The following is a 14,097-nucleotide window of genomic DNA, read 5'->3' as shown; positions in this document are numbered from 1 at the left end:
CACCACTGGTATTTGATTCGTTACGCAAAACGACACTACGAAAGAAACATTGTATGGCAAATTTAAATGTGATTCCGCTAACAGGAAACAACATTTCTCCGCCAAAACACTGCCAATCGTTGTGCTTTTATAGTACCATTGTCGAACGAAGACAGTCGACCGAAAATCTAAGCACATGCCAAATTTGGCTTTTTCATTATTGAACTACATAGCGTAGTTGCGGAGCAACAAAAGTTCCGTTTCAAAAAAGCTTCCGTCTATTCGCCTTCATGCTGTTACTTTAGGCACTGTTGAAAAAGGCTCTTTTTCTATCGACCGCGTGCGGAAAGGATGTCGAAAAAATCTCCAAAGCCTAAAGTGTATGAGCTCTATCAGCTCCCATTGCCACTTCTTACGCAAATGAAACAGGAACTGGATGGAGATATCGAATACATGAGCCAGTCTATCCAGACGCTCAAAGGTTCGTTTAAAGTTTTGCTCAGTGGCCGTGTTTATGACTAGCTGTGATCAACCGGACTTTTCTCAATTTATTATTATTATTATGGCTGCAATGTGCCGGTAGGAAAAACCCTTTGGATACTAATGCAGGCGAATGCGCAATGCGGGGGAATATTCTATGAAATGAGAAGTCAAGCAAGAGTACGACACTTCTAATGAGCAAGAAACAATGCACCAATTTAATCGATGTCGGTGTATTCTTTTCAGTGGTAATGGATAAGTGCCTCACTTCGGAAGAATGTCTCTCTAAACTGGGCCCCAAAGCGGAGGGTAAAGAACTTCTTGTACCGTTGTCAAATTCTGTCTATGTACCGGGTTACCTGACCAATGCCGAGAAGGCTATTATAGGTAAAAGTCCTGCCTCTTAGACACTGTGGTTCATTACAACAAGTATACTGAACACAAATAGCATCACACGTATCTATACTTATTTTCAATGTTCTTAGCTAATATTATACACGAAATATGCCCATAGTAGTTAAGAAAAGGTTAACACGGTTACGCGTGGCGGCTTTAGTGTGATTAGTCTACGATTGTGACTACATTACAATTTCGTCTTTTCTACACGCTTGAATTAAGACGTTTGCAGCAAAACTATTGAATTAATAAATCACTGACACATCTCCTAAGGCAATCTGTGTAAGCTTACTAATCAGATCTGCTACCTATGACAAAAAACAGCTATTGTTTACCTGTAGTACAACTTTTCATCGCGCAATATACAAGCATCTATTAGTCATTTTACCGACAAATTTATTAAGGAGACCATTTATTACGCAAGGTTTTCTAAATACATTGCGATTACGATACGTCGAAATATATCATGGTAGTGCTAATCAATGTAATTTAATCCAATATATGCTTCTGCATGAATATGATATGTGACTCAGGAATTGGCACCGGGTACTACGTCGAAAAGGACATCGAAGAAGCACGAGAGGTATTCAAGAGAAGGGAAAAGGTCGTCCAGGAACAAATTGAAAAGGTCCAAAAGGCGGCCCAAGAGAAGGTATGAGTTAAAGCGACGCATTTTATCTAATACATACTTTGTTCAAAAGTGCATCATAATTTTTTGATAAAAAGTTAGCTTTTCTGAGAAGACCGTGCAGAACGTGAGCTAGTACCGCAGCTGCTGCCTAGTAACGTCCGCGACGTGCCTGCATCAATATTGAGGTGCAGTTTTGAGTATGCAGTTGTTAATAATTTGAGAATATTTTTATATTACTTCTATTAGAATATCAATTTACGTTACAAAATTACGTTAACAAATTAATCGATACAAACATACTTGTCTAGAGATTTTCATTTGTTACAGTCGCCAAGTTGGTATACAGTATAACCTTTGAACTCATAACCACATAACATTCTACTTTGAATAGCTTTTGAGTATTTCGAGGGATAATGCGGTAAAGTGTCTGTCTATTTGCTGTTTTAGGTGATGTTTCGTGACCGTGTCGCTGAAACGATGCAGATTAAACTTCAACAATTGTTGTCCTCCCGGCAAATGCAACCGGCAGCTGAGGGACAGGCCGCGAAGTAGTCGACTCATGTATATATACATATATATAGAAAAATAATTATGACTGATTTTTTCACCGGCGGTTTTGATTGGATTTGTTTTTTTGCAGAGAAGAATCATATAATTCTTACATTGTAATAATTACGATAATAAACGACTGCGGCAATTAACAAACGTAGTTCAATTATACTTTTCACTTTTACTGCACACACTATAAAATTAATAGGGGCATTGAGATTGAACGTTTTTTTCTAATTAAAACAGTTTTGTATTAGATTAGATATTACATCACCGCAATTAATATATATATAAGTATCTTTAACGACGATGGTCACAATGACGATGCAACGTCCAAGCAATGGTAGGCACAATGATTAATAAAGGTGTACAGAACAGACATGCAATACGATAACGACAATACTTATCGTTATAAGTTTAATACAATGATGGCTAAATACTCAACGATCTTGGTAGTCTCTAAGCGCATGCTCATAGGGTAAAAGAGCAATATAGAGCTGGCATAGATGACAACGATTATACATATCAGCTAAATATATATTTGTGCTTGCTATTTCCTTTGCTTTGTTATTTGAGTTCTCTACCTCGGTGTATACTAAAGGGGAATGAGAACCTCCAAAGCAAGCAGACAACTTTGGTGTTGCCGTTTTCGATAACCATAGGGTGAATATGGAGATATAGAGGCTACCACACAGCAAAAAATGTGGCCGGTCAACACAATAATGATTATTGACCTTAAAACTATGTTTTTAATATATTTTACTATGCGATATGCCTTTTATGAGGAAAATTGAAGACTGTCCATACTGCAGAGCAACAAAGCGAGTAGTTCATGAATAAACGAATAAAAACAGATTTAATCTTGGTGTTTTATGATGTATGCTGGTCTCATTTGTCACATTTTAATAGAATTTAACTTGAACTCTCATGATGATATATCTAAAAAAAAAGTGATAAAGTGCACAGTAAATTTAGTTTGGCTATTTCGACAGCCCGCCCGGTTGGTCTATAATGCAGCAACAAATACGGCTTTTGTATCTCAAAATTATAATTGTCTTAGAGTTCAGATTTAGTTTTACGATGAAAAAGTATAAGCTCTGCGCTATATGGACCAGCCTTTTTGCACTGTTTAATTATCATTCTAATAAAAAAAACCGTTTTTCAGAAGCATTACCAAAAGGCATTTCTTGCCAAATGCTCCACCCCTGGGATCTTTCTATCCTGCATTGTATACAAGTCTTATGTACTTTTTTACCGAGTCCCTCTACATAATAATAATTCGACCTTACAAGGGTAAGAGTCTCCTGATTTCTTTAGCTAGCTGTGCCAGTTTACAAAGTTAAACTCTCAGTAAATTAAATACCTCAGCAGTTTATAGTCTTTCTAGTTTAGGAAGAGTCGATCACATTGTGAACTACTAAGTATCGAAATATTTTTTTAGTATTAACCAGCATTTGTTCACGCAGAATGAATCAACGGCAACGCAGCTCGCTACTATGATTTCAAATTGAACATTGTTTCAAAATCGTCACGAGAAGTTCGATGGCATCTACGCCTACAGCTATCTAAAGCTTTTTCAAAGCTTTGACGATTTATTATTCGTTTGTTTCTGCACATAATCACATCTACAAATTGTGAAGCTCAGTAAACTAAGTGGTTGATCACTGCTTTATAAACTGGATAAGACACTATCTGACAAATCGGATCGTTTATGCTAAAATAGGCAACATGAAAATGTTACCTATTTTAGCATATTTTCAATTTCAAGAATTTCAAAAAGGAATGACCTTTAGGTGCACCTTATGATTTTTGTTTCCGCGATCTTCTAAGTTTCTCTGTTCTCCATATAAAGCATGGCCTTTCAGCTAGACTTTAGCGTGGGCTAAAGCTCAGTGCCTGAACAGCTCCCCTGATTATTTAATGGGTTGGATTCTGTGTCTATATTAAATAGCGCCGACAATGTGGTGATGTCTATCTACGGTGTATGGCGGCTTTTAGCTTTCAAAATACTAATGAATACTTCTTAAATGGTGTGCCCATTCCTGTGATGAGTTGGATTAAAGACATAGGAATTGGAATTACGCTGGAACTTAATTTCGATCTTCATATTGGTTATATCATTAGATCGGCGTCGATTACCATGATTTCCAGGTGCTTTCTGGTTAAAAACTTCGCGTTTTATCCTTTACAAGTGTTGTTCCCGAATTTGTACACTGTGTTAGAGCTTGACCACGTTATATGACAAAACATTAAAACTGTTGACCAGCTGCAGAACCGATTTCTTCGTAGGGCTGCCCTTAGATACAAGATACAGCACTTACCTCTTTAGCCTATACCTGAATTGTACTCTATGGCAGAGTTTAACATGTTTAATAGGTTACGCGTTTCGGAATATATGACCTTTTCTTGAACAGTGTGGAACGTAGAAGAACGGTGCAGTTGTAGCGCCTGTGCTACCTATTTTCTTTTTATTTTTATTTAAAATTTCCAATAAAATCTTACAATGTTTATGTGGTTTATAGACAAAGTACCTGACAAGGGTAAAAGAGAGTAATGTTGACATTAATAGTTGAGAGACGGTAATGGCGTTAAAAGTGGCCTGAACTGAGAATAGCGAGTAGTCCGCAAGCTTCATCAAAGACAAAAAATGTTAGAATAAAAGGCATAATAATAATTACTATTATTATTGTTGTCTAATCTGCTGAAGTAATGCAAATGTGTAACCTGAAGTAACTCTAATTTGACTTGAGATATAATTTATAAATATCTATTAAGTATAGATGTCACTCTCATCCCTGTAAGTTTAAAACTAGTCATAAGGTACAATACAAGCTATAAGCTTTATTTTCCCACTTCTTACATTTTTTTTCTGTACATCCCATGTTGCAAACGAGTTGCAATTTTGTCTAAAATAGTGATGCTCGCCTAAAATGTGATGGTTACAAGCACGCTGTGATTTTATCTAACATATATTATCTAAGATTCCCATGAGATGTTCGGTATCCACATCAAAGTGCAACTTGTAGTCCAAGATACCCAGATCAACAATAAATGAAATTATCGACCTTTCGATCTTTATAAAGCGAATTCATTCACGATAGTTCCATTAAAAATGTTACGATGATTATCCTACACAAGCAGAATGTGTTATAAATAGCTGCTCACCGCATAAGCCACTATCGACCAAATATTCATTTAGTCTGATATTTATGTATAATGACCTATCCTTTTATGATATCACGAGGCCTTAAAATTAAGCCATAACGATACACACGGTACGTAAGCCCGGTTTTCAACGAGGTTGACTCACATCCCCTGAACTCTTCCTTATTCTAGTCGGAATCTAGTCGAATTCTTCGCCGAGTGCGAAATCGTCGTGCTTCAAGAGCAACCTCTTCATCTGGATCAAGGTCTACGTACTGATGCGGCATCTCACTGCAGTAAGTCCATTCCTTAACGGTTTTATCGAACTGAAACCATAGCATAGAAAAATAAGTAAGTAAATATAGTCCTAACGCGAGGTGGGTTTCAAAAATGGTAGTTAAGGTCTCATCAAAATAAAAGATCGAAATAAAATTGTAATAACTTTACTCTGACACTGTTAAATATATATATATATATATATATATATATATATATATTATGACTCCTCTAGTATCACTAGAAATATCAGCTCTTCTTTTCTGCAACAACGAGGAAAGACCAATTCATGTTAAAGCAGAACAGACCGTCTGCCGGATCACTTACTATGTAAAAAGGACCTAAAACGCTAGATAAGTGTAACGTTAAAAAGCTAATTTCATAAGCCGAATCCAGTCAGTCCATTTCAAAACTTTTTAGAACTTACTGATGTTGACATAATTTTTGGTGCGTATGGATGCCACGATACATCTCGTACACAGTCCCGATGCCCCATTAGGATCCGCCTGGGCTCGCCCGTTAGAACGTCATAGACGTAAACCCTTCCGGAAGCACAACCTGTATAGATATAGCGCTGGCCTGTGGTAAATATTGGCGAAAAGCGACACCGAATAAGTGTCTGCAGAACTGTATGACCCCTAAAGCAAAACACATACAAATAAGACAGTTCTGATAAATACTTAATCCATTGTATACATCTAAGTTTCTATATATCGCTGATCTCAACAACGTGCTCTGTTTGAGCCCGATCCCCCACAAAATCATGAAACGAAAATACACAAATAAATAAAAACAAACAAATGTGGAAAATTGAACACAAAAGAATTTTTGTTCTGTTTCCTCGTCAGTATGATGGTAACATATTTTAAACTAATACCTGTAAAACTGATTCGACAAACGTATCGCAGCTAATTTGAAACCGCTAAATACTAGCTAGCTATAATACAAATAAACGCTGTAATAGTTCTTTCATCTCGCACAAAGTTTGTATTTACAAGTTCACAAAATGAGAAAACGGTAATGCGATTGTAGTCAGTTGCCTTTCTCGAGTGCTGAAATCAGAGGGTCACTGTTCATAAAGTCCGCAAATTTTTTCGACCAATACAGACCTGTAAGTCATCACACTAACATCCCCTGGGAGCGGTGTCCATGTGGCAATTCGCTGCGATTTTCGGACGGGTTGCCAACGATAGTCCCATCGTTGATCGCCTACTGCTGCCAGAGTGGCTTCGATGCCTTCATGATCAGCAAAACGGCGCACGTCCCATAGCTTTATGCTCTGGTCCTTTGAGTTTGAAAGAAGGTAACGGCCGTCGCCCTTTGAATCTACAAAGGTTACTCCGTTGCGGTGGCCAGCGAGTACGCCGACGGGACGAGCGTTAGCCTCATTAAGAACACGTCTGTCCCACACTTTTACAAGCCCGTCATCGCCACCTTTACGCAGAAGCGCGCGAGTAAGAACTTGTATTTTCACCAATAAAAGACCCTCCATTTTTAAACAGCTCGGTTTTTACAAGAAGTAAACGCATGTAGCAGGTGTCACAAAATGGGTTGGTCACTAACAGTAATTAAAGAGAAAGTGAGTGCATATTTTTGTCTTGTCATACTGTACCCCGTAAGAACTTATAAAGATACTAAACAAAAGAGAAACCTGTAAAAAGGATGTGCGAACTTCGGTCGGCGAAACACACAGCGTTCACTTCGTCATTATGGGCCGGAATTAGCAACGTCCGTTTTTGGGCTGAGAGACTATAGACGTATAGCGATGTGTCAGAAGCTCTAAATACACATTCGAAAAAAGGACAGAGACCGAAACTCACGTTAGGAATAGCCGCACCTATAGAGATTCTATAAGCGCTATTCTTAACACTCTAACCTCTTTGATAGTATATATGTCATATATACTCGTTCGATCGGTTCTCTGCAAGGATAGATTTTTACCTCTAAAGAGCTCTCTACAGGTAGGTAAGGAACTCCGTTCAATTCACACACTATACGCTAGTTGAACGTACCAGTCTACAATATTTTGTTGTCATTGACACCATAACTATACAAAGTAAAAGCAGTTTATCTCCATATCATTCTTTTAAGAATCAAGTCACTGAATGTTCTCCTTATCGAGTGACTCACTGTAGCTTAGAGGAAGCGGTTTATGACCTGCTAGTGAACTGATTTAAGTTATACCTTGCAATGAACTCAAGTCGACGATTATACTAACCCGCAAAGAATTTCTTCTCCGTTTGCGGAGAATTTCAGAGAGAATACGCAGAAGCGATTCTCTAACGGGTTGAGCTCTAGCGTGACACTTTCCTCACTTTGTCCATCAATTTGGCACAAGTGGACTGAGAAGCAGAAAGAAAGGAACCCAAACACAAGTGACGTAAAATAGGTGTTTTTTTGATGAAAAATATTCTTAAATATATAAGAATATTAAGTTTCCCGCTGCTTACATACGATCAAGCAGTACTACTGATTAATTTCATGTTCAGCTTTACTTTTTTTTAGAAGGTACATTGCCAATAAAACTGCACTTTTATGGAGTTAAATATATTTTTAGTTATATGCATACTTTCAAACATATCGAAAAACTTTATGGTAAATCTTTTATCGTAAATGAAAAAAATAAAACTGTAAATTACAGTGTCAATTAGCCGCAGTATTGGAATAAGGCGGTTTCAGTAGGGCAGTGATGACACTCACGATTTTCTGACCAGGAGGAATAGACGAAAAGACGGCCATCCGGCGAAACGGATGTATCAAGGATACTCCAGCCAACATCCGTCGCGTGGATCGACTTTCTCCAGATCGGACGGTTACCAGTTGTATCATAGATCCTAAAATAGTAACATAATTATTATAAGTGTTCTATACAAGCGTATCTCTTAATATTCGCAGTATGTTACTACTGTTTCTTACTATCTATTGAACGGCGTAACACTAGGACCAAGTGGCGCAGTGTAATGTAACTTTCAATGTGAGTGTTTTACTAAATATTTTGCAGAAAATTGGTTTATAGTATGATTACACAAGTGGGCAGTACGTACCTGACGACGCAGTCCTGAGAGGTTGTAATGAACATGTTTCCATCTTTTTCGAAGGTCCCGCAGAACACCTTGTCACGATACCTGATACTGTTTTCATGTTGATGCTCATTTGGTATTACATGGCAGCCCAAATAGCAACGATCACCCAAGCTCACGCGGGTGGATGTGGCCAACTGTACCAAACAATGTACAACAAATTAACAATATCTTTTAGATGAGTGAGCTAACGGAAGAGTTTGTGTCGCAAGCGCTGAACTGAAGGACGCGTCAAGTTCAAACGCAAAAACACACTGTGAAGTAATGTTTTCCGTTATCTTCAGTTTTATATACTGTATTCAGTTCTAGATCAGCTTAACGTGGCGCGCGTATTTCATCTTAAGTAGTGTTTGTCTAGGACAACAGGCCCTTGCAAATCATTAAATTATTGGAACCTATGCTTGTGCTCGGGTTTGTTCCAAGTTCAAGGTAGATTATATCGTAAACGACACCGCCCAAAAACCAACTACACAATAAAAAAAGGACGGAATGGTTTTGTTATTTGGATTTCGAGCTTTGTGATTATTATATGAAAGATGCAAACCTCATCGATGGTACGTATCAAATTGGGTCGATGTTTGCGTTTAAGTGCGCCACTCTGCTGTCCAATGATATAATAGATGTCATTCTTCTTGAAGGTCGCCGTATCTGGTTTGTAAGTAGGATCTACACAAGAACAAATAATAAATCTCGATTTACTCGCTTACTGTGCGCAGATACGTACTAAAATCATGCATTGCTCAGTTCAGGGTGCTTGCTCATAACCACTATGTAAATTTCATATTGCAAAGATAAAGTACATTAGTTGTAATAATAATGATAACAAAAACCTACTAAGTCTATTCTTAAGTATTTCGTTAAACAAAATCAATTCAACGAAGAGCAACATATATTCTTAGTAAGGTTTAGTATTATTGTGGCTAAGTATCCACACCAATCTGGCTTATGTAAAGGCTCAAACTTCTCAGTTGCTATAGGATCAGTTTTTGGTAAATCATTGGCAGGACGAGTAATTAAATTTACGCTGGTCAAACGTGACCATGCTGAGAATTCAAAATGTAAGAAAAAATACTGGGCTTGAGCGAGGGGATCTAACAATAGAGCTCATATGTGTTATTTTCCCTTTTTGGAAGAGTTTGGTAACGGGTACATCTAACCCTTCTTCAAAAAAAGCAAATAGCGACTAATGGTGTCGTATGTAAGACTCGTGTATTTAGAAAACCAAGGTTTACAAAACCTGGGATTTCCTGATTTAGCCAAGAGTCGCGCATGTTTGAAAACTTATTCTACCCATTGACTTATACGCAATTATATATTCGCATTACACTAATCTAATAAACCTCTCGGTTATTCCATAGGTGACAAAGTTTAATCATGCAGAATTTCAACGATTTTCTCGTTTTTTCTTGTCATTTCATCGAGCTATTCGCCTAACTTATATAATACATGTATTTCATTCTAAATGTAATGATTGCTCCAATTACTGATTCTACCTACGGCTTTCGTGCACTGGTGTATTTGCGTGCGATCGTCAAAAGATGGATTGCAATCATCGGTGTATTCTATTGTATCTTACAATGTACCTCTTTTAGAAGGGCTATAGAATTTAACAGGGGACACGGGTTTAACTGGAGAAGTGGTAGGGCTGGTTTGAACAGGACTACGTGTCCACATCGTGCTTGTTCGGATTGGTCTCGTTTCTCCGATAGTCTTTGCTTGGTGCTTGATTTCTTGCGCCTGTTTTCCGGTTAGCTACGCATTGCAACAGTATCAGAAATCAAAGCTAGGCTGACGTTCACAGCGCAGTCGAACAAGCGATACATGATATGCTCAAAACTTTTCGCCTTTTTCCGCATTTCTTATAGCTCCGACAAACCCTCCCCAGAAGGAGTATGTTAGTGAAGGAGAGAGCAGCTTTTAACGAGTACCCGTTGTCCTATTTGGCTGTAGCACATGCTCTAGTATGCAACGGATGTGGAAGGTTAACATAGTATGTAGAATAATCGCCTCTTTTTTTCATGTAGTTGTAATTCCTGTTGTGCTTTTTGGAGATTAGCGCAGTCAATTAAACTATTGCTGCATTGCTTTGAATGGAGATACTCCTAGGCTCTGTTTCGCAGTCGAATTACTAGCAGCAATTTTGTACACACGCTTAGCTATAGCTACCTGCGGCAGTAATGCTGTCCTCTCTATTGGAACTTTCGGATTGCTGGAGAATTCCCGACAACCTGCAACGAACCAACACGAAATTGGACATACGGGTAATCAATGCACATTAACTCAGGAAAAAATGCCGCGGATAGTTTCAATTAGAGTGAGAGGACTCGATGCGGCTTGAAGAGCAATTAAGCACTCGCTAATTTAGTACAAACGTGTTTATCTTTAAATATATTAGATATTTTGCGATAATAACATATTCTATATTTTTTCGCATGGGCTGTATTATATGATAAATATCTACATGTGATGGAGCTTAACTCAGCCTCTCCAAACCTCATCAATAAAAAGACAAATGACTGCGCCAATTGCGTCTATTTACATATCTGTGTAGCAGCTGTAAATATACACAGTTAAATGTTATTACTAATATCAGTCTTAAGACTGATATTAGTCTGATTGATTAGATTAGACTGATATTAATGGTTCAAGATTATGATACGATATAAGTCCACATATCTATGCTTCTATGTATAGATGACCATGTTAGCGGGTAAGTAAAGCAATGAAATCATATGTTTTAGAGCCTTAGCTAAACTGAATATTTGCAGACATTTTAGAATTGAGCAGTACATGAAATGCTGTTCTAGTTAGTTGTACTACTATATTAGTCCAACAGGCATTACCCTGATGTCCGTTAACAACTATGAATGAATCCCAGTGTATCTTAAATCGAAACAACCTATAGATACTGTTTAAATGTGCCTGTTGTTTTGTAGACCCTTATCGATTACTAACAAGTGAAGTCAGTGTCTCGTATAGCATCATTACAGAGCGAAAAAAGCGCAATGCAGTCGTAAGAAATATCGGTTGAAAGAAGGTCCGCCAATCCGTGAGGGTAATTAACTTCGTTACGATCATATTGATAAAACACAACGTATTTGGCCTAATAACAACTATTGTATGAACAGGCTCTTTTCTATCAATTTTATAATGCTCCAAACGTATGATCACATTCGACCTGTTGCTAGAATGTTAATGTGTGTTACCCTGAAAACAAACAACCGAATTAGTACTGTCGTTATCTAGCGCATTGGCAAACCACGCGATTTTAAAAATGATCAGGAATCAATACATCAGTACACAGTAAGGTAGACAGCAGACAGATAAGGAAAATCGGCGTAGGCCGCGAGTGTTATTAACCTTCACTCCTTTTCTTCAGGTTAAACTGGTCATCGTGGAGACGGTAACAATACCGTATAACAGTTTTAGATGTTGAGCTGCTGAAATGGCCCATAAAATGCAGAGCATCCCTTTAAGTATCTCATTGAATATATAATGCAATCGCATCCAGTATTAACAGAAGTTAGAAGAAATTAGGAATCTCACAGTATGACAACGCTAACCACGTCGAGAAAATCTACGATGACATATATACATTGATTTCAGATAAGAGATTACTGGTTGATCCCGTGATTGCCATGAATTTTTGCTCCACTCTATATCTATTTGTTTGATATGGTTTTTCCTTTTTTTTTCATTAAGGAGACATTAAAATATGGAGTTTATTGATGCGCGCGAACACTCCAGTAGTTACGGTGATCTTCGGAAGAGATGCAGATATTTATCAGGAAAAGGTTAGCTCTAGTTACAAAGTAATGATCTACTTTGCAGAGTAACTACAATAATAATTAGCACATTCATGTTGCAAAGGGCTGAAAGCTATTCTAGTAATAAACTACTGCCGATCAATTTGACTGCTTGCAAGATTTTCTCCACGTGTTGTGGGTTTCTTGCCTCATTTTTGTGTAGCTCAGCCTGCATACGCTGTTATCAATAAGATACAGCGGTCCTGACTGTTCAGGCCCATCTTATTGGAGCATGATTTGGATATGACAACTTCCTACTAGCTAATTGCCCAGTTCCTGTCAATGCGTGTTTGATATTACGCGATTATCATAAGAGAAAAACGCAGTCATCGCTATACATGTAGTATAGCTTCTCAAATACTTCTAATTTAAAAGAAACCTTCACGTGCACACTCGACAATATCAGCTTCCGACTTACCCAACAGTGCACTGCCTTTTGTCGTATATATAATCAACATTATTTACAAAATTGGGTGCTTTGATATACTTTCTTTCCTTTAGATATATATATATATATATATATCAAACTTGTTTGTACGATAAACGTCGTCCATTATTTTGTCATCGTATGCCACCACATAAAGGTGTTGAGTTCAATCAAGCAATAGCCGGTGCACTCCTAAGTAGCTTGCAACTTGATGTCGTTCTTCTAGAAGTTAACTTTTCAGCTTTTCAACAGCATCAAAAACAATTAAGTATTTCGATACTGCAACTTTCTCTATTTATTATATGTAAACGTAAAAACTAAATGTGACAATACGCATAATTTTCAAAAAATACTTGTTGCCATGCCAAGAGTGCTTGTTACCGTATCGGTTGATTGTTGCCTAATTAGGCTAATACGGTTCATAGGGGAAGGCTCTCGAGACCGTCTTCCAGCGCGTTTTCCAACAAAGCTAGTTGTAGTAAGAGGCAAATAGATATTTCGGGTGTTTTGATGCGAATATTGATAAGATTATCCATTTTTGAATTACTACAGTCGGAAAAATAAATGCTGATTAAGTTATACTCATTGAACAGAAAGTACAATCATATTTCCGACTGTATTTGAATTCTTTGGTTAATTGAATGTTAGTACGACGTAAAGCTTCGCCAGCATGCGTTTTTTTGTTGCCTGGGTTCCATGGATTTCACAATCGACATATAAGTAAATCTATACTAAATCGAAACGTTATGATTAGAAGGTGGCAGATATTTTTTATCGAATCTAGAAAACAAGACGTCATGAGTAATAATAAGGGTCTGACAAAAAGGCTACCGCCGCCAAACAAAATTTTTATGAATGAAGAATAGATCTTATTTAAGAGAGCGGTATATTTTCTAAAGACATTTTCAAATTTCTTAAAGAGCATTGAATAAGTTGGAATGCCAAAATCTATTTTCCCCTACTCAAAATTTGTATTCAAAATGAACAAATGTGATACCCGGCCAGTCTACGATTTCGAGAAAACCTGTTGGCGCAATCTGCTTAACGAAAATGCGCGCATAATCAACATCACAGGGCTGATTAGAGATTAACGCCTTGTTTTACTTTGTGCTGCCGAATGTGCGCTTCTGTCCTCTACGAAAACAAAACAGGCCTCACAACCCTCCGCTGCGAGCGTTTGTGTCTTTATTACCTGCTAGCTAGATATGACGCAAATTGTTGAATCGTTCACTTCTATTTTGCTTTAAACAAACGTGGACACCTTAATGAAGGTTAGTGTTCATGCATAAGCAACAGGCTGTTGTGATGCATGGCTTAATATATTTGTTT

General features: G+C 37.6%; 2 protein-coding genes across 6 annotated transcripts in view; one reads left to right on the top strand and one right to left on the bottom strand.

The window, feature by feature from the left end:
- The first annotated feature begins 139 nt into the window (after positions 1–139).
- On the top strand, positions 140–2,195 carry Pfdn5 (prefoldin 5). Its single transcript, XM_022847938.2, has 4 exons — positions 140–460; positions 706–846; positions 1,389–1,507; positions 1,934–2,195. The coding sequence occupies exons 1-4, from the start codon at positions 331–333 to the stop codon at positions 2,036–2,038; spliced, it is 495 nt and encodes a 164-aa protein (XP_022703673.1). The 5' UTR covers positions 140–330; the 3' UTR covers positions 2,039–2,195.
- A 2,661-nt stretch (positions 2,196–4,856) lies between these two features.
- The window catches only part of LOC111268754 (DDB1- and CUL4-associated factor 11), a 10,775-nt gene continuing 1,534 nt past the window's right edge, over positions 4,857–14,097 (bottom strand). For 2 of the 5 annotated variants that reach the window (XM_022847911.2, XM_086971806.1), the window contains exons 3-11: positions 10,702–10,763; positions 9,080–9,201; positions 8,500–8,672; positions 8,156–8,289; positions 7,674–7,797; positions 7,107–7,234; positions 6,565–6,889; positions 5,883–6,093; positions 4,857–5,505 (exon numbers count right to left, since the gene is read on the bottom strand). In XM_022847911.2, the coding sequence (XP_022703646.1) occupies positions 5,368–5,505; positions 5,883–6,093; positions 6,565–6,889; positions 7,107–7,234; positions 7,674–7,797; positions 8,156–8,289; positions 8,500–8,672; positions 9,080–9,201; positions 10,702–10,763 (1,417 nt within the window). In that variant the 3' untranslated portion in view covers positions 4,857–5,367. The other 3 variants (XM_022847912.2, XM_022847913.2, XR_015314366.1) reach the window with 3 other exon arrangements.

Source organism: Varroa jacobsoni, unplaced genomic scaffold (genome assembly GCF_002532875.2).
Source record: "Varroa jacobsoni isolate VJ856 unplaced genomic scaffold, vjacob_1.0 scaffold_1318, whole genome shotgun sequence".
NCBI lineage: Eukaryota > Metazoa > Arthropoda > Arachnida > Mesostigmata > Varroidae > Varroa > Varroa jacobsoni.
The sequence above is the reverse complement of the archived record's forward strand: the minus strand, read 5'-3'. Positions and strand labels throughout refer to the sequence as shown.

Bases quoted from the DNA above. Each gene is read 5' to 3' on its own strand.
- Pfdn5 (XM_022847938.2), top strand. From the start codon at position 331: ATGTCGAAAAAATCTCCAAAGCCTAAAGTGTATGAGCTCTATCAGCTC. The intron at 847-1,388 runs GTAAAAGTCCTG...TATGTGACTCAG, and splicing joins TGCCGAGAAGGCTATTATAG to GAATTGGCACCGGGTACTAC. The intron at 1,508-1,933 runs GTATGAGTTAAA...TTGCTGTTTTAG, and splicing joins AAAAGGCGGCCCAAGAGAAG to GTGATGTTTCGTGACCGTGT.